Below are 23594 nucleotides of genomic sequence, written 5' to 3'. Positions count from 1 at the left end.
TAAACCGGAACACAAAGTAGACACAGCATTTTGCATATACTTTTCACTTCCCACCTCTGTAATCCTCTCGTGCTATTGTGTAATAGCTATCTGCTTGAGTCATGGCAACAGTGATGAAGAGCAGATTGTGGCCTTTTAAAGGAAGTCCAGAATGGTTGAACCAGCTCAAATTCCTCTCCTCAGGTCCCTGAGGAATCTTTCATCCTCACAGCTGTAACTCCCTGCTGCCAGGGAAACAATGCAACCTGTGCACTTCACCCCTCCAGACCTATTGCAGGGCTTGCAGTTTGCATGCATGCCTGCAGTTCTCTTGCCTTTAGGAGGGCTAGCGGTAGGAATGATGGAAGGGCTTGCAATTGCTTGGAGCTGTGGGGTTTGGTAGGATTCAAGGCATAGTGGTGTTCCTACAGAATCCTTGGGTTCTCCCATCCTTCTTCTGGAAGGCTGGAGAAGGTCCAGAGAAGGGCCACAAGTATGATCAGAGGACTGGAGGACCTGCCATATAAGGAGACGCTGAGAAAGCTGGGTTTATTCAGCCTTGATAAAAGAAGGCTTTGGGGAGACCTTATTGCCATGTTCCAGTACTTAAAGGGTGGCTACCAAGAAGGTGGAGACTCCCTTTTTACTAGAAGTGACATAGAAAATACAAGGGGTAATGGACGTAAGTTGGTCCTGGGGAGATTCTGGTTGAACACAAGAGGTAAATTTTTTAACATGAAGAGAGTAAAACACTGGAATAGTCTCCCAAGGGAAGTGGTAGATTCCCCCACATTGGACAGTTTTAAGTTTCAGCTTGACAGGGTGCTGAGCCACCTCATATGAACTATAGTAGTACCTAGAAAGGTTGGACCAGATGATCCTTGAGGTCCCTTCCAACCTGGCATTCTGTGATTCTGTGATTCAGAGAAAGGTGGACTTATGGCTTGGCTGTCCATCAGCTGAGGGCTGTTGTTTTTCCCAGACTTTTCCAGTGGTTGTTTTCCTGGTGTTTACCCCTCATAGCTGATCTCAGGTTTACATACTTCAGTGTGTTTTAAATATGCATAATTTATTAATTGTTTTTTATAATAATGCTTTTTGTGATTTGAGAAGTTTGTGAAATCCTTGTATTCATCCTGTGTTTTGTCCTCATCCGAGAACACTCTGTTCCAGTCACTTTTTCTATTTTGTAATAGTGATGTGAGTTCTGTCACCTCATCCTAGGATTCTGGGAGACAAATGCTAACCTGCCTTGTTTATTTTTAGGAGGTCTTGGCTATGGACACCAGTTCAAGTCCATTGGAAAAGGCAGCTGCAGTAATGTAGTCACCGACAGTCCCATGAGAGTTCAACAGCTGGGACCTGTTTCACCTCCTGCTAACCAGGTTTCAGCAGCATGCAACCAGATCAGCCCTGTCTTACAGAGGTCTATGGATGCTTCCAGCCTGAGTGCTTCTCCATCAGATACAAGGTTCTGAGTTATTTTTTCATATTCAATACTTTAAAAAGAGGATATGTCAATTCTCCTGTAATTTATGCAACCTTTTCTGATGATTGAAATGGCCTAAATGATGCTCTATTGTACCATGGGACATTTACTTCTACACAATTTAATTCACATCAGCTATAATCATACTGTTTGAATCATTCTAATAATGAGTGAAATTTGGCCACACATCTTTGATGTCTGATTGGGCTTTTTTGTTAGATAAAGATTTTCTAGTCAGTAAACTATATTTTTGCACTATGGACAGGACATGTTGTGGAAGATGAAAGCAGAATCCTAGAATCATAGAATCATAGAATCATAGGGGTTGGAAGGGACCTCGAAAGATCATCTAGTCCAACCACCCCTGCCAGAGCAGGGTCACCTAGAGTACATCACACAGGAAGGTGTCCAGGCGGGTCTTGAATGTCTCCAGAGAAGGAGACTCCACAACCTCTCTGGGCAGCCTGTTCCAGTGCTCTGTCACTCTCACAGTAAAAAAAAAAATTCTGATATTCACCTTAAACCTCCTATGCTCCAATTTGTATCCATTACTCCTTGTCCTATCACTGGTCATCACTGAAAAAAGCTTAGCTCCATCTTCTTGACACTCACCCTTTACGTATTTGTAAACATTGATGAGGTCACCCCTCAGTCTCCTTTTCTCCAAACTAAAGAGACCCAGCTCTCTCAGCCTTTGCTCATAAGGGAGATGTTCCACTCCCTTAATCATCTTTGTGGCTCTGTGCTGGACTCTTTCAAGCAGTTCCTTGTCCTTCCTGAACTGAGGGGCCCAGAACTGGACACAATACTCCAGATGCGGCCTCACCAATGCAGAATAGAGGGGGAGGAGAACCTCTCTTGACCTACTAACCACACCCTTTCTAATGCACCCCAGGATGCCATTGGCCTTCTTAGCCACAAGGGCACACTGGTGGCTCATGGTCATCCTCCTGTCCACCAGGACCCCCAGATCCCTTTCACCTACACTGCTCTCCAGCAGGTCAGCCCCCAGCCTGTACTGGTGCATGACATTTTTCTTCCCCAAATGCAAAACTCTACACTTGCCCTTGTTGAACTTCATCAGGTTTTTCCCCACCCAAGTCTCCAGCCTGTCTAGGTCTCTCTGAATGGCAGCACAGCCTTCTGGTGTGTCAGCCACTCCTCCTAGCTTGGTGTCATCAGCAAACTTGCTGAGGGTACATTCTGTACCCTCATCCAGGTCGTTGATGAAGATGTTGAACAACACCGGTCCCAGTACTGACCCCTGAGGGACTCCACTAGTCACAGGCCTCCAACTAGATTCTGCCCCATTGACTACAACTCTCTGACTTCTTCCTTTCAACCAGTTCTTGATCCACCTCACTGCCTGATCATCAAACCCATACTTGATCAACTTATCTACAAGGATGCTGTGGGAGACGGTGTCAAATGCTTTACTGAAATCAAGATAAACCACATCTACTGCTCTACCATCATCTATCCACCTAGTCATTTCCTCATAGAAGGCTATAAAGTTAGTCAAACATGACTTACCCTTGGTAAAACCATGTTGACTGCTCTTGATGACCCCCATGTCCTTGATATGCCTAGAGATAGTGCCAAGGACAAGTTGTTCCATCACCTTTCCAGGGATGGAGGTGAGGCTGACCGGTCTATAGTTACCCGGGTCCTCCTTCTTGCCCTTCCTGTAGACTGGAGTGACATTTGCTATCCTCCAGTCCTCAGGCACCTCTCGTGTTACCCATGACTTACCGAAGATGATGGAGAGTGGCCTAGCAATGACCTCTGCCAGCTCCCTCAGCACCCTTGGATGCATTTCATCCGGACCCATCGATTTATGGATGTCCAGATTACGCAACTGATCCCTAACCCAATCCTCATCTACCTGGGCAAACTCCTCCTTTATCTTGACTTCTTTTGGGGCTATATGAGACTGAGGCTCATGGGGAAATCCTGCAGGAGTAAAGACAGAGGCAAAGAAGGCATTCAGCACCTCTGCCTTCTTTAAATCCTCTGTCACCAGGGCACCCACCTCATTCAGCAGTGGGCCTATATTGCCTCTGGTGTTAGTTTTGTCAGCTATGTATTTGAAAAAGCCCTTTCTATTGTCCTTAACCCGACTTGTAAGGTTAAGTTCCAAGGAGGCCTTAGCATTCCTAGTTGCCTCCCTACATTCTCTGACAACATTCCTATATTCCTCCCAAGTGAGCAGCCCCTCCTTCCACGATCTATAGATTTTCCTTTTCCACTTGAGTTTGCCCAGCAGTTCCTTTTTTAACCACGCTGGTCTCCTAGCTCCCATACTAGATTTTCTACCCATTGGGACACACTGATGCTGTGCTTGCAAGAAGTGCAAGCCTTTTCCCCTCTGTGACAGGTGCATCTCACCTGCCACCATCAGGCCAGGTGTCTCATACAGCAGCCCATGATCAAAAAAACCAAAGCCCTGCCTTTGGCACCAGTCTTGTAACCATTCATTCATTAGCAAACTCTTCCTGTTTATCTCTCCACCCATTCTTACAGGGGGTATGGAGGCAAACGCTACTTGCGCTCCAGACCCCCTAACCAGCCGTCCCAGGCCCCTGAAGTCTCTCTTCATTGCCCTTACATTTCTTGTAATAATTTCGTCACTGCCAACCTGAAAAATCAGCAGTGGGTAGTAATCAGAGGGATTTACAATACTAGAGAGTTTCCTTTTAACATCTCTAATGCGAGCCCCAGGGAGGCAGCAGACCTCCCAGTGGGATGGGTCTGCTCCACAGATGGGCCCTTCTGTTGCCCTCAGAAGGGAGTCTCCCACCACAATTACCCTCCTTTCCTTCTTAGTTGAAGAAGTCCTAAGGCGTGGAGCTGAGCAACAAGTCCTAGGTGGTTCACTAGGCAAATCTATTGTTCCAACTTCATTTTCCTGTCCTTGAAGTACCAAGGCTTCATACCTATTCTTCAAGGGCAATTCGGAGGGCGGAGGGAGTTGGGAGGGTTTTTGCTTGCCTCTCCGAGGACGGACCTCCCTCCATTCCTCCATGTCCCTAAAGTTCTCTCCTTCTTTTTGATGACAGGCGGGGAGGGGATCCATCACTTGTTCAATACCCTCTTCTTTCTGCCCTTGCCACAGGGTTTGGCTCCACCAATCTATTTCGCTCTCACATTCTCTGATAGTTCTTAGTCTTTCAACCTCCTCTGTCAGTCTAACCACCTGCCTGAGGAGATCATTGATTTGCTCACACCGCACACACGTGCTGCCACTGGCTCCCTCTACTACCAGTGCCAGGCTCAGGCACTTGCTGCAGCCAGAGACCTGCACAGCTGCGTGTCTGCTCAGAACCTCCGTCTGAGTTCCCATATCCTTTTTCAATACGGTTTTAGGGCGTGTTGTCACCATGCTAGAGAAAGCTACCAGTGTTCTCTGCTCCTGCCTCCACTCGCGCCGCTCTCCGCGTGCCCTCGCGCCACTTCCTGTGACGGCCGCTGCCGCTCTCCGCTCTGCGCTGCCGCGTGCTCTGAGGGAGCTGCCGAGATGGCCGCTTTTAAACCAGAAATATTCCACATGCTAACATCTCCAGGGGCAGTAACCTGTTTTAGGCTTACTGTAGTGCTAAGAATTGGTCCCTGTCAGGTAACACTAATGTCAGGCAAAATAAATGCCCCACAAACGTTACTCTCTCCTCATCAAATACCTTTGCTTTCAAATTGTTTAATGGTTTACATAATTAAGTTAATCTGAGCAATTTCAGTCTGCACTGATCCAGCAGTTCACTTTATCTGTGTTAGACCTGTGCTGCTGAAAACTTGTCCATTTTCCTAACTCAGATGGCTAGTTTAAGAAAAACTATGATCTCTCCCTGTAAGTGTTGCCTTTCTGTATCACTAAACCACAGGTAAGTATTTGTTAATTAATCTTTCAGTGCTTAAATAACTTTTGAGATTATGGCTATGGGTACTGTAGACAAACATTGAATGAGGGGAAAATAGTTACTTAGACAACCTCCATACGAATACATTAAGTACATTCCTGGATATCAGTTAAACATGCACAGAAAACATATTGGTGTGTTACTTCAGAAGCTAGTTTCCACTTTTGTAGATGTGACTTGTGCAACAGTTGCCTACTGAGTTGAAATGTAACTGTTCTTATTTACAAAAGGTCTTTATTCTCAGAACAGTTTACATGTTATGATATCTATTTATTACAAGCCAAGGAACATTCTTGAAATAATTAAAACTGGTATTATGTAAATGGAAGATAACCTCTTGCTTTACTCTGCTCTAAGACAGTTTGTGAATTTTCTGTCACTTCAGCTGTAAAGACTGAGTCCCCAAGGACAATTTACAAAATTAATTATGCTTTCTATGCGTATGTGTCATGGAAAACCATTCAGTGCTAAGGTAATGTCAAAAGACATCTAGAGACATGCCTTATCATTATAGTGATACTTAGTAAATAGTATTAATAACACATTAAAATATATTAAATATAATATTAAACATATCATAAAATTATAATAACAACAACAATAATAATACTTAGTAAGTTGTGGGTGTGCTGGTATCGTTCCAAGCACTGTTACTTTTATCTGAATGTGTGGTTGGGTCTACTGTGTCAGTACTGAGTTACACATTTTGGTTGTGTTATAAAGAAACATTTACTAAGGGTGAACTGAAGCTCTGGCAGAATTGAGGCTTTAGTATCCCTAGAGTCTCTTTTAATGATTTATCAATGAAGATGCTATAAAATCAGTTTGTCACACAGAGAATGTCCATTTCAGTAACTTTGCCCTCAAATTCTCAGTTTTATAGGGCAAACCACGTTTGAAGTCAGGTTTTAATTCACAAATTCTTTACACTTTTTTTTTTTAAGGTGGTTTGGTTTGGTTTGGTTTGGTTTTTAGTTATTTCAGCAATACACTGCAACCTAAGCTGGTTGCCTGAGCTGACTCCATAATCCTTCATGGGCTGAGTGCCTTCCCTGGATTGTGTCTCTAAGGTGTCATGAACTGTGCTCTGGCAGCTCAATCCAAACCAGAGCATTTCCTGAACTGACCCAAATATAAATGACTTGTCTTGATTTTTACTGATGAAAGAAAGAAAAAATTGGCAAAATAGGAATTTTGCCACAGATAACATCAGATTTTAGCATACAGAATACAAAGGATAAAACCTTCCCCCATATTTTCTGAGAATTTCCCAAACACTTTTTCAAAGTATTTAGTTACACTGTTTAAACTAGATGTAATACTGCCGTTTACTTTGAAGCAAGTCAGAGAAGGACTTAGAAAAGCATGAAGGCTTCTTGTCTAGTAAAACAGAAGACAAAAAATAAGAAAACATAGGTTTTTGGTTTTTTTATTTTCCATGTTTATGTTTAAGATTCTGGCTTATCTTTGACGCTGTGGCCTCTGTACACGAAGAATAGAATGTAATTGCAGGAATGTCTTGTAAATGCTCCTAAAAGATTTGGTCCAAACTCACAGCTGTTTTAGATTACTACAAGCAGCCTTGCCAATTAATACCATCTGAGAATCTGGCACAGTGGTATCGCTGACCCTTCATTTTCATATTAGGTATATGTACTTTCCCCCAGAAAACTACTGAGTCATAGTGTGGGCTGGGTTTTATAGACATTTTCTTTGTTTTGGGAACTGGAATCTTAGTTACTTTTTGATTTAGAGGCTGAAGTGAGAACTAAACTTCTTCAGATTATCTGATGTTCACTTTAAGCTTGAAAATCTAGGCCAATTTTTAATTTTTATCCTGCTATGAGACTTCTAAAATGCAGTTTTTCTTCAGCTCTGCTGGTGGGTATGTCCCTTTATGCTAGGCATTATTAGCTTTTTGAATGACACCAGTCCTGTGCATCTGATTAAAATTCTCAACGTTACAAAAATGGACTTGTTATATTGGTGGACGATTTTCCCCCTACTTATAAAAGAGGAAAAAAAAAATCAAGAAAAAATATATTAAATAATCAAGCTGGCAAAAAACCTCACCAATTATTTTCATTTCCCAGATATAAATATATATAGCCTAGCATGGAAAAGTCAAACCTACTTTTCTTGCTCTGTTGAAGACTGTAGATACGTATTTGCAGTCACAGCATACTAACATGATTTAAGTGCCCTATCATGAACTGTGCTTTAACAAAGCCCATTGATAACAGACTCAATAGCCTGAATAATTTTTTTTTTTTCCCAAATAATTATCCCTTCAGATCTAAATCTTTTACAAGATTGACCTGATACAGCAATCCCATTTTTCTCAGTGCAAAATGTTTTCAGCATGTTAGTTGTGCTTTTATCCAGCTTTCTTTTTGAAGTGCTGTATAAACCCTGATGGAGTAACAAAACCTCCATAATCAGCTCCTGATCATCTGTCAGTACCTGAGATTCAGTCTAAATAGGGTGTTTCTTATACTGATACAGCAAATCAACTTAAAAAAAGTGTTTACCCAGCTATCCTATGGGTTACCACAGCAAGGCTGGGTGATATTTAAGGCTACATCTTCACTGTTCATAAGCTATCTCAGCACCTGTGAGCTCCTTCCTCTCTCAGCCTGTGTCAGGCTTCCTCCTGCAACAGAAAAGGGCCTGAGGGGACAGTCACATTGACCTGAGCACCAGTTCCCCTCCTTCAGCTCTTTGGCAATGACCAAGTTGTGTTCTTGCAGCACAATCCAGCCCTTAAACTAAAGTCACTAAAACCTGATTTTTCTTTCTTCATTGTTCAGACCATTCAATGATTCTATGTTGTCTGACTCTCAAGTGCTGGAAAATGTTGTAGTATCAAGTAGTAAGACAAAACCCATCACTCAGGGAGTGCTCATGTTGTAGACAGAGTAAGATAACAAAGACACTGATTTTTCAGCTTAAATCTCTGTGGCTAGAACTGAGTGTGGACAGATATCCAGATTTATCTTGCCTGAATAACTTTACCTAGTGTTTTCATATATTCTTTCAACTTTGCTGATCTATTTGAAAGATAAGTCACAGCTCTCAGAGGTGAAAAGTCAATTTACTAAGCAAAATAATGGAAATTCGGTAAATTTTTCTATATTCACTGGGAGTATCTACAGAGGCATTGAATAGGATCTGTTCTTTCTCTCTTGAGTTGACTGATGTTAATTGAACTGGGATGCAGATCCCCAGTTTTAGCCACTCTTAAATTAAGTAGTTTCATTTATCTCCAACAAAGCTGCAGTCATTACTGTGATGTCATGGCTGTTGTGCAGACATGTGATGCAACTGTGAACTTTAATAGATCTATCCTATGAACCCTTCCTTCCTGAAGGAGTATCTGTAAGAAAATCTTACAGAACTCTGAAGCAAATGCAATATTGCTTACTCTGAGTAGACATCAAAAACCTACTTCCCTATTAAAAAAAAAAAAAAAGAAGCAACTAAAATAGGAAGAAGGGGCTTGTCAAAGTTGTTTGATGTAACTGTGTCAGTATCAAGAAAGAGATGAGATTTGTTTGTATTAATTTTCTTTATGGTGCATACTTTGTCTTCTAGAAACTCAAAGTTGGTAGCAATATAAAGCCATGATGTAAAATAAATGACTATTGGAACTTACCTTATTAAATAAGAATACATTATTCCTCCTACACACTATATGATTTTTCTTTGGATTACAGCATGTAAATATTTAATGTACTGTTTACTTAGAGCTTTAAGAAACATTTTTCAATACCTGGTGTTTACAGTACCTATTAGCACCTATTAGGTGTCTTTTTTTGAGTTACTTTGACCTCCTGGAGTCTTTGCATGATAGGTGGAACTATTGTGTATCTTGCTTGTTATGGAAGAAGCTGAGAAGTGGTGACTGACTTGTCCACCTTAATAAATGCATTTTTTATTCAGGAGAGAAGCCAAATTTCTTATGTACTTGATTCATCATTGAAATGTTACGCTTCTTCAAAAGTGTGCTGGGAAAAGAATAAAACCAGGAATTAATGCCAAAAACATAAGATGAAGAGGCTTCTCTGCCTATGAGATCTCCAGGTTTATCTAGATACATACCTGGTTCTTCCTACTGTTAGAGCTCCTTAAAAATAGAAATGAATATACTGATAGCACCACTGGCTGGCAGGGAGTTCAAGTCCGCCAAGCTGTGAACTGGAAACATAAAGACATACATCCACTTGGCCTCTCTACCCAGCATTTGCAGCCATGAATCGGGGACCCTGATGTCCTTATATTTCCTTTTCCTACCTTTCTGTAGAAAACACTTTTGTTAAGAGCCTATGAATTCTGTTTTTAAGCTACCTGTAGGACATTTGCAGTATAGAAAAGTTTCTTAATGTTTCTGTGAAAAAAACAATGATAACAGCAAGATTACACTTTTGTGAAAAGTTTTGATTGCTGACGTGGAGGCCAATACATCAAAACTAAATAAACCCCTAGAACCAGTTCTTCTACGTTATTAATTTATTTTGTTTGTTTTGTAAAGTTAGATATTATCTGTATTTATAAACTTGAGCTATTTCTGGAGAGAATACTATTTGTATGCACTACAATTGGAAAAGTCATTCAGGTTAAATATTTGCTCTTTATAAATCAGTTTTCTTCCTGTTCTTTGCCAGCAATAATAATAATGGCTTCAAATCAATATGAGTTTCGTACAACACAGGAGCACAATGCTTTGGATTCAGAAGTCCAAACCTATTTACACCACAGCTGATGAAAATTTTTTCCTTCATTTCTCTATCAAGAACCTTCACTGTAACTTCTGTTCAAAATCTTGATGTTTTAAAGTTAGTTTCCTAAGTGACCTCATTACATATGTGTTGCCTGTGTAAGCCTTCTGGTACGTTAGCTGAGAGTGCTAAAGTTTTGTACTTAAAATTAGGGAGAACTAACTCACATGTTGCCTTTCTTTAATTTTATGTGTGTGTGAAGATAGAAGAACCATTTTATAGCAGTATACAGGCATTCAATTTGAACTGCTGAATTGTCTAACTGCTTGCTTACTTTACTGTGCCTTTATTCCAGGTTGTTCTTGTCACGTGAGTCTCTGGCCTGTACGACATTAAGCTTGTCAGAAAGTCAGTCCACTCCGAGTCTTAAGCAAGACTGGTCGCATGGGTACAGGACACTTCCTTCTGTTCCTCCTGACCCACGTTTACAAAATGGCAGTGAACTGAGGGACTTACTAAGTCTTTCACCTGTGACATCTGTGTCCAATAACTGTGTCTCTAACTCATTACCGTCCTACTTACATGGCATGGAAAATAATCATTCCTCCTACTCTAGTCCTCGCCATTCCTTGGCCCGGTCTCAATCGGCCCGATCCAAAAAGAGAGGACTCTCTCTCTCTCCTGTGTCAGACAGCATTGGGATCGACTTCAATACAATCATCCGTACATCCCCAACCTCTCTGGTGGCCTACATCAACAGCTCCAGGACTTCACCAGCAAAAGTCTCCCCACAGCCTGAGGTCTATGGGCATTTTTTGGGAGTGAAAGGAAGCTGCATACCCCAGAGTTGCTCTATTCCAACTGCCCAGAAAGGCCTTCTCATGGCTAATGGCAACATCACCTTTCCAGGGTACGCTGAGAATGGGGTTGGTGAGTACCAGCGGATGCAGCAGCTGGAGCAAGCCAGCCTGCAGACGGCTGCCACAAGTAACATGATCATCCAGCAAATTGTGCCATTTGTGGACAACCAGGTGGTGAGTGTCCTGAAAAATGAACAGCTTGTTGAGTTTGCAGGCCATATGGTCGACATGCCTCCTCCATCCCTGCTACTGCCACCTGCTCCACAAGGGCCACCCCCACCATACCATGCTCACCAGCACCAGCATCCACACAGCCTCACCAGTCACATCCACCCTCTGCCCATGCCTCCATCTGCCCCAGGCTCCCTGCTTGATGAAGACAGTGAGCTCGATGATATCAGTGGCAAGCATGGCTGTTGCTGGGGTGACTGCAATGCCCGGTATGACCAGCAAGAGGAACTTGTGCGGCACATAGAGAAGATGCACATAGACCAGAGGAAGGGAGAAGACTTCACTTGCTTCTGGGTAGGCTGCCCACGAAGGTACAAGCCATTTAATGCTCGTTATAAACTGCTAATTCACATGAGGGTCCACTCAGGAGAGAAGCCAAACAAATGCACAGTAAGTCTGAATTCTCTCTTTCTTACTAGCGATACTCATGAAGGTATAGTGACGTTGTAACTCCGTCAGTGTTTTTCTTCAGTAATAGTGTGCTCTTTTAGCTGGTCTATGGCAATAATGACAGCTCCATGTTTCCACCTAGATAGAAAAGAGAGATATTCTTTAATTGTTATGTACTGACAGATAGGATTAGACACATTTTTATTTTCTATATTTCTACACTTTTACTGTAGACTGCAAAAGTGACATGGCAGATGTTCATAAAGCAAAACTTAAGCACCATCAGTACCTAAGTACCTGCTTGAAGAATACATTCAGGAAAAATGCTGCAGAAAAAATGGCACAATATATCCTGAAATATTCTTGTATTGTGTTGCTCCCTTTTAATAATGAATTTTGCATAGTGTTGCAGTGAAAAACTTAGAACAGTTGGGTATTTTTTCAGGCAGTTGTTTGTTTCGTGACTTACAAGACACAGGCCCACAGCCCTTTTCCCCTCAATACTGCAGGAATAAAACACATGACAGTTTCTCTCTTCACAGATTCTAGCTGTGAGCATTCAACCCCCAAAGTCATGCTTTTCTTGCTGTTTTTCTTAGGGTAATGGCAAGCCAGTCTCACACATACGTAATCATACAGCATTACAATCTAGCCAGTAAGTCCTAGAATTGGACTCCAGTGAATCACCTCTAGTCTTTGTAATTCAGATTCTTGTTTGGCATTACATATAGTCTGTATTTTGGATGATGATTAGCTCACTCACACTAAGTGCTTATTTAGTGTCCTGTTCAGAAAGGATGCTTACAGTGAACTTCTCATGGTTATGAGACCCTCCCCAAAGAGTCCTTAAGATTGAAGGTATCAACATTAACTGATGCTAAGTATGTTACTGTTTAAGTGGATAAGATACTTCGTATGATAACATATTTGAGATTGCTAAATTGAAACTTAATGTGTGCCAAGTCATGCTGTGTTACAAAAAAATAAGAGTTGTCTTATGTTAGCTTCTCAAAGAATTACTGCTTTTAGAAACATGAATAAATCATTAATTTTACTGACCTTCAGCAAATATTACTCAATAGTGCAGAGAAGCTTGTGTATCAGAAGCAGCAGCCATGGGTTTATCTTGCTTTTATATTTAGAAGTGTAATGAAATGTAGAAATATTCAGGGTGACATAATAACCCATGTAATGGGGGTGTAAATCTGGAACATGACACTCCTTTCTTGGGAGAAGACTACTGAAACGGCATTCTTTAGCAGGAGTTGAGTGAAATGGTTTGTGGCTTTCTTCCTTTACCATTTCAATAATGGTGTGAATTTGGAAAAACATATTTGGCTTTCTAGTGCAAAGGGGCCATGGCCTAAGAGTCTCTCAGTATATTTAGGAAACTACTTCAGCCAAACTGCATACCTGTCTCACCAAGCAGCGAAATTTACAATCATGTCAATACAGTTTTAAGCTTTTAAACTGAGATTTTTAAGTGAGGTATTAGGCAGAACACTTCGGGCAAGGTGATAATGAGGTATGATTTCTGTAAATAACAAAAATATGCAAAAGCAATATGAAACTTTTCACCAAACCTGTACGAATTTATGCATTAAAGTGATAAATCAAAGCAACCCATTCATAATCTACATTTATCCACCAGGGGCTCTATGTGCCTTTTTCTCCAAAATCACTGTGAAGTAAAAGTCTAATAGTCTGCAGTGTCCACTGCAGTTTGCAGGCTAATAGGAGGCAGTCTAGTAGACCAAGCAGTGAAGGAAAAATGCCAAATACACATCTGTGATGTGAACCAAACATACACACTACAAAAAATATGGCAGAAGTCATAGGTCTTTGGGAGAAACTATTTTAATGTAAAGTATCAAGGCATCCTGTGATCAAAGGCAGCAAGTTACTCTAGTCACCTTAGTGACATCACGCACTGGTCATTGTGTGATTATTATACGTGTTGATGATTCCTAACATTTTGTGAGGGACAGTCTTCCCAGTAAGCATATATTGTAATAGCTCCTAGTCAGGATGTTTATCATGCAGTGCTTGTTTCTGTGCAGTTGAGAGCTGAAAGTATATTAGTACATACTATGTTGTAAATCCCAATGGATTGCTGTGATAGTTAGCAAGCTTTGCAAGGTTTTAGTAATACAAGGTCCGGGTTGCCTCTAAGTTGTAGTATTGTAACACTGATAGAGGTAATGTGGAATCAGATGCTCAACTAATTACAGGCTGAACTTCGTAAAATCATTTTGTTCTTCTCTGTTATCACTCTGTGATGATAAAATCATGTATTTTTAGAAGAGACTTGAAGAACAGTTAGAACTGCAGTACTTGATGTACTGATAGTTGAAAACAGAAGCAAGCAGAATATTCCTTTGACCTCGGCGTTTGTTTTACCACATGTGAACTAGTTTCTGTGTCTCCATGTAACAAAACTTTAAAGTTATAAACAATAGCTATAAGCTGTACTCTAGTCACTAGTTCCTTCTTGTTCTGGATGAGCAGTCTTCTTCAATTCTGAAAGATGAAAGTGTGTAGGGTAAGTATTGATCAGATAGCCACACATAAAAATATGTGACAATCACGATAATCAGATCCCAACTTAAAGTCAAGCATTCTTGAGGTCAGAAATGCAGAACATACTTGTTCCTCTGTACAAAGGTAACCAGGGTGGAGTAGAACATAATTGCATACTCATCCTGATAGATTTATTTAGTATTAATATTTTCTGTGAATTAGGCGTTTTTTTCCAGCTTTACCTGAATTTGCTGCCAAAGCTGCAAGTTCAGATTAGGTCTTCTTGGCAATTTGATGCAGTATACTTTCTCTGTATAGTGAAAAACCATGGTGCATTTTTTATTCCTGCCTATTTTTAAGAAGATTGTTTCTTGTGAAAAATGCAGTTTAATTTTTTAAAGTGTGAATTTAATGGAGTCCTGCATTATATTTTACACGGGAAACCAAATTAGGTTATTAAGTTTGGTCTGGCTTTTTTACATGCAAATTTGTGAAGTTGAAGAGTACCTGCATTTGAGAAGCCTCACTTTGAGCTACCTTGTTTATAATAGAACTTCATTAAATAGCCATTAGAATATGTTTGACTTCCTTTTCATTAAAACATCTTTTAGGTTCTCTTCCAACTTGCTGCATCTGGGTTGCATTCTTCTTTTCAGAGACTTGGTTTAAAGACTAAAAAAAAGTATGACATAGTAATACATGTGTAGCATCTATTCGTAAACTTCTTTACATAAAGTAGATATGGTATATTCAAATGTGTTGTATTTATTTATTAATCTATGCATTAATGTATACCTTGTGGGAAGAAGTTAAAGAAGAAAAAGTTGAATGTAAAATTCATGTTGAAATGCAAGCAGTTAGTATGCCAGTGGTTGAGATAAAATCTGTAATGTTTGCCAGCAGTTACCACACAACGGTATCTGAGGTTCCCTCAAATTTCCTCTGAATTGGAAAAAAAAGAATTCTCGGCAGCTGTGGAAAATCCACAGTAGCAACTGGCAAATGCTGACCTTTTGCTCCTTTTGGCTGTACCTGTCAGCTAATTTTCTACGCTGTTCCTTCTTCTGTAGTGTTTTCATACTTTTCAAGTTCAGCTGCAAAAAGTAGTACTTAATTAGCCTTATTGTCATGCTATGTAAGCAATAAGTTTAATATATTTATTCTAGTTTAAATGGCAAAAGCATGTTGTTAGAGACAAATTTCAGGCTCTTGCCTTTCAATTTCATTCAGGTACATTAGAAATATTTCCCCTTTTGAAACTTAAATCTTTCTGCTTTGTTTCAGTTCTGAGCTATGCCTCAGAACAATGCCATTAATGTTTAAAGCATGGGATACTAATACATATACTGCATTTTTAATCACAGCTACTTGCTGTGATTTAAACCAATAAAATTGGTAGTATTCCTGTCACATTTGAAGCAACATGCATTTAAGATCTGCTAAAAATCTGAAATTATCCCACAACACATCTGTCTACTAACCACATAAAACAGAAGATATGTTTAAAAAAAAAACACCATAGAACTTAAAACAATTGTATAATGCTTACTTTTGAGAAGCAAGTACTTATCTTTGGGTGAGTATGAGTATTTAAATAGATGTGTGTGTGCTATTTGAAATACATGTGCCTAGAAAATGGTGTTCAAGATGAAATTTTTATTAAAACCAGAAATGCATTCTGTAAAAACATTTGGGATTTTTTTTTTTTCCCCATCTTCAGGCTTCAGCAACGTGCCTTCATATGGTGTGTTATATACAGCATGTACTATATATTTTATGTACAGCACATGCCACCGTTTCTTGATAAGGAAAGACTGTATCAAATCCTACATTCCACTGAAGTCTTGAAAAAACAGAAACTATAAAAATCTTAGAATTTGTTTTTGCTTACATGCTTTTAGAATGATTTTTCGTTATGCTAAAGTAGCAATTGAGGACCTAGTCTTAATATTAAAAGAACAGTAATTTACTTGTAGGGTGAAGTTGCTGAAAGTTGAAAAATGCTAAGTTTATGGTTGCCTGATGCCCATTTTTTCACTAGGTCAGTAAACTACCTGAAATAGAAATACCACAGAAAAGGCAGACGTGTATGAATAAATAGACTATATCATGGTGCATAGACACAGACAAACTGAGTTTTGATTTGCAATGATAAAAGCTAAGGTTTCCTAACTCTCACAAGTTTGTGCAGTCTTAGTAACCTACTGGCTTTGGTTATGATGTTTTAGCTGTTCAAAGGAAAAACAATTTATGAATTGTGGGTGTGCCTCCACAAACAGCTCAAACTCATGTGATCACATCAGATGGCATCTAGCCCAAGCTAATAAATCTTACCTCTCAGCAATGGTAGTACTGCTCTTTGTATATTAATATTTCAGTATGAAATACGTAATTTGTCCATTGTTCAAAATGCAATGTTGTGTGCTTTTCCTGTGGCTGTTTAAGATGGACAATTTCCACTTGAGTTCAGTGAGCACCTGAGGGCTTGTGGTATTCAAAATACTGACCTTTAGTATCAAAGCATATCCTTAAACATCGAAAAATTCTAAGCGAACTCCTTTCTACATGCATGTGTTGAACTGATCACAGTGAAAAATGATAGCCAGAGAACCATGTTTTATCTTACAGAACAAAATTTATGTTCTTGTTCTGCTAATTAATAACTTGATTTTCCTCTTATGTGTTTGAACCAGCTTATCTTGCCTTTTGACATAGATATTTGGAAAATTTAAGACAGATTTTTAATGAACTTTTTCAAACAAGCATCTTTTTATTTTCACCGTAATTCAGAACATGACTCTGAAGTATCCAAGAATAACAATGAACATTCCTAAATGCACAAACACCTATGTTCATCTGGAAGGGTTTGTATTTTATTACCTCTGTGCTTGTGGTTCGCATGAAGATTATATTTTATTTGTTTTCTTTTCCCTGTAGCTTTATTTTAGTGGAACATGTTTGAGATTTTTTTTGTTGCAGTAGCAAACTATAAGTAAAAGGTTAACTAAAAAAATGAAGCACTCCTAAAAATTTAATCTGCTTGAAATGTGAAATCCCAAATCAAACTTTGTATCTGCCAACATTTCTGTTGCAGAAAATTGAGAGGTTGGGTTAGGGTTTTGCTTTGTTTTGTATTCCTTTTTTGAATATTGGGCTTTTTAAAAAATATTTTGAATTTGAAGTCTGGGGGCTAATGCTAAGATTGTGGTTTTGGAGCATGTCCTGTGAAGTATTTGGAAACTGAATTACTTTCCAAGCCACAAAAGATTTTTTGGTACCTTCTGCTTTTTCTACCAATTTTACTTTGCACTATTCAGCATCCCTGTTGGGTTCATGGCTGTGCCTGTATCAGCAACAGAGTGAGTAAATTATGAAGCTTTCAATTTCCTTCATAGAAAAGCCTAACAATATCTTATGGGAAAACGGAAAATGCAAGCTATATACAGTCACAACAGAAATCATTCCCAGAAAACATTATTGTGTTCTAAAGAAATGAAGAGAGAAGTAGAGAGAACTAGTTAACAAATTATACTGTGCATTGCAATGTTACTTCTTCAGGAAGGAAATACAGTTTTAAGCAAAGGTAAACATAATGCCAGCTTCCATTCAGGTGGTTGACACTGATTTCCTAAGGATTAAAGATTTAATTAATGCTTCTGGCTCTCTGTGGAGAACTTCTCAGACATCTTATTCTGATGGTTTATCTCTGAATATAGGCTTTAAAAACAAATGTTAGAGAATTAAACATCTTGGAACAGTCACTGGATTATTTGTGCAAAGCAATTAAGAAATGGAAAAAAGCCACATATGTGCACATACCTTTTTGTGCACATGTAATTGCACTAGTTAAATAAGTTGCAAACAAAATTCAAATATATTCTGAAGTATTTGGATGTGCTAAGGTATTAATTAATTTTTTTTTCAGCATTCAGATTTAGTTTAAGATACTTTTACTGACTTAATGTGCAAAGGAATCAAAAGGAGGGACTAGCCCTGTGAATGTTTAGAGTCTAAGTGGCATAACAATAGTCTTACAGACTTTAGTGAGATTCTTCTAGGCAGAATCCTAAAGTCAGTGACACACAACTCTGTGATTCCCTTGATTTAAATGGCTCGTCTTGAATGCAGGTTTGTACACATATCTACATAGAATCATAGAATCATAGAATTGTTAAGGTTGGCCAAGACCATTAAGATCACTGAACCATGTCCCTGAGCACCACATCTGCATGTCTTTTAAATGCCTCCAGGGATGGTGACTCTACCAATTCTCTGGGCATCCTGTTGCAGTGCCTGAATACCCTTTTGGTGAAAATTTTTTTCCTAATACCCAATCTAAGCCTTCTATGGCACAACTTAAGGCGGTTTACTTGTTACTTGAGTGAAGAGACCTACCTAGGTCTCCCCTCAGCCTCAGGGCACAGTAGCCCAAACACCAAGGAAGACAAGAAATCAGCTTGATTCACTCTAATCCCTGAAACAATGCTGTTTTACTCTTCTTGTTGTCCCAGTTAGCTGAGGTGTTTTTTAGCAGGTGCTGAAACCTTGAGTCTTTTTACAGATAGATGCTTGCAGGGTAGGTTTCCCAAGGACTTAGACAGTATAAGGATTAAGCACAGTTCACATTATTTTAGTGGATTCTCCCTATAAATGGTCGAAATAAGCTTTTTGGAGAAGGATATTGCCAATACAGCCAGTGCAGTGGAGTCTCCTAGTATAGAAATGTGGTTTTGGTAGACCTTGTGTTAACTGGGCTTAAATAACTGCTGAGTAAACCTTTCAGAACAAGGCTGCATGGAAATAGGAAGGTCTTTTTAGAGGCTGTCACTGTGAAGTTGCAGTCGGTGTCTGTGTAAAGTGCTGAACTGAGTAAAGGAAATTCAGAAAGAGGAGCTAGTGAGGATTCTGTGACTGTTTTGTGTAGAGCTGTGTTTTATACAACTGTTCACTGCATCTAGGTTTGCTAAACGTTGGTATAGTCACATGGTGCATGTTCTCTGATATCACCTTTATCTATTCAGAGTGCTTGATTTTCCCGTCTATTAAAGACTGTTTAGATTTAGGTTTGTTACTTTCTTACCATCATTTTTAAGGTTATATAGCAACTTTATTCCATGAGTACTCAGCTCTTGAGAATTAACACACATTCTTACAAAGTTCAAGATCACAAGTGAATCATTTTAGAGAGATGTCACTCTGGTAAGAAATTCTTTTTTAAGAACTGCTTCTGCATAAAATGTTGATATGTAATGTTCCTCATCTGTCCATGATGCAGTGTGCTTGATACAAAGAGCGGTTATAAATAATTTCCCTCTCTCTCTTTTCTCCCTCTTTGAATGCCTTCTATTGGTCATCAACTGGCATGAGCTCGAGGAAAAGATGACAACATGCCTTTATGGGTACTTTTGGTACATTTCTATAAATATATTAGAACAAAATTAAATTCCTTTGGCTCTTTGCTATATTCTTTACTGTTTAACATTTGCAGAATTGCTTCCAAGGTTAATCAGATGAAAATATCAAACATTGCCACTATTCTTCTTCAAGGTGTGTCATACTGCTGATGGATGTATTTTCCTAGTAACATTCAGATTTCTGTTTTAAGAAATTACAGCTATTCAAACAAGCTTATCTGGGCCAATAATAAAAAATCATTGATTCTAATTAGGAGTTGTCACATAATAGAAAAAGACAAGGCTTCTTTTGTTCCACAAAAAGCCTGCTTTGCCTGCTTGCAAAAATGCATGGATTTCTTTTCAGTGGCTTTACATAATTGGTATGACAAAGTTTCAGTCCTGTGATTTCAGTTTCCAAATGATTCAGACACACTTGTTGAACCTTGTTTAAATGCTGATGGTTATCTGTTACAAAAATGGGCAGATGGCATGAACATGAGTTCTGCTTTGTTTAAATAGTGGGCTATGCATACACTGAATTAAGGAATATTTATGTTGAGACTGCTGAGATTATTGAGAGTCCTTTTTTTTTTTTTAAAAAAAAAAAAAAGCCACTGTTGAAAAACAAGGCTGCTCAGCTCTGTCTGACTCAAGAAGACTCTTGGCTTTTGAATGCCTGGACAAATGTCATCTGAATCCATTGTGTAAATTAACAATGTGAGCTGCTAAGATGTGACACTGATTTTATCTCTGCACCAGTGAAGCAGGCCCATTATCACATAACTTGTCAAGAGAAGGCATGTACAGATCGCCCAAATACTATAGAAATAATTTATAGCTTTGCAGTCAGAGTGGTTGAAAATACAAAATTTACCACCACAAAGTCATACAGTTAAATCAGTTAAATTAATCTCTCTGAAGCCTGGTTTGGGAACATGGCATTCTAGTGAATCAGTGGAGAGTTTGGTTCCAAATGAAAAGCAAGCCATGCAAGATTGTTGATCTGCTTTAATTGTGATAAGGTCCTCAAAAGTCTGTCATGCGTATTTGTGAGAGCTGACATTTCCTCTGAAGGCAGAGGTCTGTGGCTTCTGCTGAAGGGCTGCTAAAATGTGACACTAATCTCCAAATACTGAGTCTGAATCATCACACATCATGAACAATGGTGATGGCTTCTTTGGAAGCTCATCTTCTCCCCTCATCCTTCAGCCTCCCACAGTGAAAAGCTTTGGAGTTAATTTTTTCATTTATTTTAATTTTATTACTGCAAGATGCTTAGGGGTCATATCTTATAGGTTAATCTTTGCAAGGCTTAGAAGACAGCAAAAATGAACTCATCATAGAAGGTTCTGTTCACAAACTCTAGTTCTTATTCTTTTTTCATCATACTAGTATCTGGGTACTTTGTTTCTTTCCATTATGTAAGAAGAGATGGGTCATTGAATCCATCACTGTGGTGTCTGTCAAATGAACTAAGGCTAAAATGTTAGTGTCTTTCTAGTTTATACTGTATTTTGCTGATGTGACAAACCCACCATTACGATAAAGCAAAAAATGGTATCTGCTCAGCATGTAAATGGTGTACCTGGCCACTCCTGGTATTCCTGAGGGAGACAGAGAAAGCTAAAGCGCACTGAAAAAGGAGAATTCTTGATTGCTTCTAAGAAGTAGGACTGTGTTCATACTGCCGCTGGAGACTTCCATGACTGTGAGGTTCTGATACAATTTTAGTTCAAAGATGGTAGGAATTTTTGAACAGGAACAAAAGATAGGAATGAACTGCCTTGGTAATGATGAATAACTAGGGGTTGTTGAACAAAAAAAAATGCTGTCTTTATAAAGGAAGGAGAGTAAGACAAAACTGTACGCTGTTCATGTGTTTGTTTATATTCCCAGAAAATGAGAAGACCTAGTGGATTGTCTGTCTTTCAGGCCTTGAGATACTGCTTTTTCCTTCAAGAGTATGTAATATAACTGAATAGCATGAGTTCTGAACAAAATCACAAACTCCGTTAGTCTGTTTTACCTCTTGCCCTCTTGGGAAAGATAGTAGAAATGTTCTGTAAATGTTTAGCAGCTGACTCATTATGATGGGTTTGGTATATATATCCTGTGGTGATATGTATTCCATGAGTTTTAATTTGCATTTTTATTGAAAGGCATTTAAAAAAAACCCACAAAAACAATACATGGCTTTTTTTAATCCCCATGTAAGTGTAAGCTGAATTAAATGGCTTGAACTCTTGCAATTTTTGAATGGTACTCAGGATCCTTTGCATTCATTCAGTCAGTATTTTGGTTTGCCTGATCAGTAGACTTTCCAGAAACTGCATGTTTTACCTCCTGAATTTAAAAGCTTAGTAAAAATACAGTTTCTTTTAAAGAACCACGGACCTGATTTATCAAGATAGGCTTTTATTTTTAAGTTGATTAAAATCTTTACAAAGAAAATAGTTTTGTCTTGAGTCCCAGAAAAATAATTGTCCATTCTATAAATTTGAGGTAATTTAATTTTTTCAAGGTCATGGTCTGATAAAACATTGAGTCATTGCCATCACACCCACCTCCCCAAAGAGTCATCACTTCAAAACCAAATGTAGATGAAGAAAATTATTTAAACATGTTACTTGAAGTTGCACAGGAAGTTGTGGAGTATCCAACCTGTGTAGAAAAGACACATATGTTGGGGCAAAGATAAAACAGTAAATGAAGCACATCTGTCCCTGGTAAGGAGGAGGCACAGTGCTGTTTATGATTTATTTATTGTCTTTGAGTATTTTCATCTCTAGTAGTCTGTGGGACAAGATAAAATGCTCTGTTCTGAGGTTCTTTCATCTGGTTTTGGTCATGCCAGAGTTGCCAGTAGTGTTTGGTCATCTAAGCTTCTTTGAGTTGCTGATATGAAGAGCTGATGAATGACTTTTCAAGTTAGGAAAAACACTATAGTTTTCATTTGCTGACATAACCATATACAGATTTGGCAGTGTCAGAGGATGAGCTGATCGATGGATATGGGCAGTTGATTTCAAATTATTATTGTTACTAGCCTGCAAAGTCATGGTAAATAATTTCTGACACTTTGTCTGCTTCAGTTTGTAAGCTCAGACATGCATTTTATTTTGCATTTGGAACAGACTGGTTTTATAGATACAGCATACTGTGTCAACTCAACTAATAGGTAGTAACTTGCATAGTGTTAGTATGTTGATGGCTTACAAGTATACCTGTTCACTGTATATGAGAAGGAACTGTCTGACTCATAAAAGATGCTGGGTGGTTTTCAATAAGTCTGATCTTTAAAATGTTTGACAATTTTTGTAGGTTAATGCCTATTTTTGACAGAAAGATTCTGGAGCATACTGTAATTGCTAGGAAAAAAACCCAACAACAAACTGTTAAAAATTGGAAATATTTTTCCTAGTTTGCCCTGACCTTTTAAAATGTACTTGGAACAAATTGAATATAATTATTAATTAAATATAATAATACTTATTATTAATTAAATATAATTCAATTTGTACATGTTTCCCATGGTGCAAAAGCTGAACCTTGCAGTAAATCAACTGTTGATCATGGGTAAGAACTTCGCAGCTGAAGTGGGAAGTGAGGTGAGTGGGTAGGGAAGCAGCACAGAGTTAAGATGACTATCATTACAACAAAGATACCCAAAGTGTTCCTGGTGTATTTTCTGTAGGGCATTGAGCACTTCACAGTGAAATACCTGACCATCCTTAAACATGACCTTCTGGGGACAATGTCATTAGCACTTGGAACAACTTACTGGTCATATTCAGGAGGTTGAGTGGATTTTATCATGCCATTGTTTTTTTATTCAAGGGAATTTAATGAGATGCACCCTAACAAGCATGCAGGTATATAGTAGATGGCCCATACACCTGTCTTACAGGGGATCCATCCCACGTGATGTTCAGCCTCCTTGGCTTTCCACACAACTGCATGTGTTGGAATCTGGAACTATTTATGAATCATATTCTTATGTAAAGAAGCTGTTTAAAAACCTGTTTGGCTTAGTTTTTCTTCATAAAATGTATGTAAACAAAAATTTTTAATTTTGATACCTGCAATTTTGGAAAACT

At 38.8% G+C, this 23594-nt stretch overlaps 1 protein-coding gene across 1 annotated transcript in view; it reads left to right on the top strand.

Moving 5' to 3' along the window:
• The window catches only part of GLIS3 (GLIS family zinc finger 3), a 181172-nt gene that overhangs the window by 36067 nt on the left and 121511 nt on the right, over positions 1–23594 (top strand). Inside the window, exons 2-3 of the mRNA XM_051642348.1 lie at positions 1246–1450; positions 10456–11581. Of these exons, the coding sequence (XP_051498308.1) occupies positions 1246–1450; positions 10456–11581 (1331 nt within the window). The remainder of the gene's footprint in view (positions 1–1245; positions 1451–10455; positions 11582–23594) is intronic.

Source organism: Apus apus, chromosome Z (assembly GCF_020740795.1).
Source record: "Apus apus isolate bApuApu2 chromosome Z, bApuApu2.pri.cur, whole genome shotgun sequence".
Taxonomy (NCBI): Eukaryota; Metazoa; Chordata; class Aves; order Apodiformes; family Apodidae; genus Apus; species Apus apus.
The sequence above is the reverse complement of the archived record's forward strand: the minus strand, read 5'-3'. Positions and strand labels throughout refer to the sequence as shown.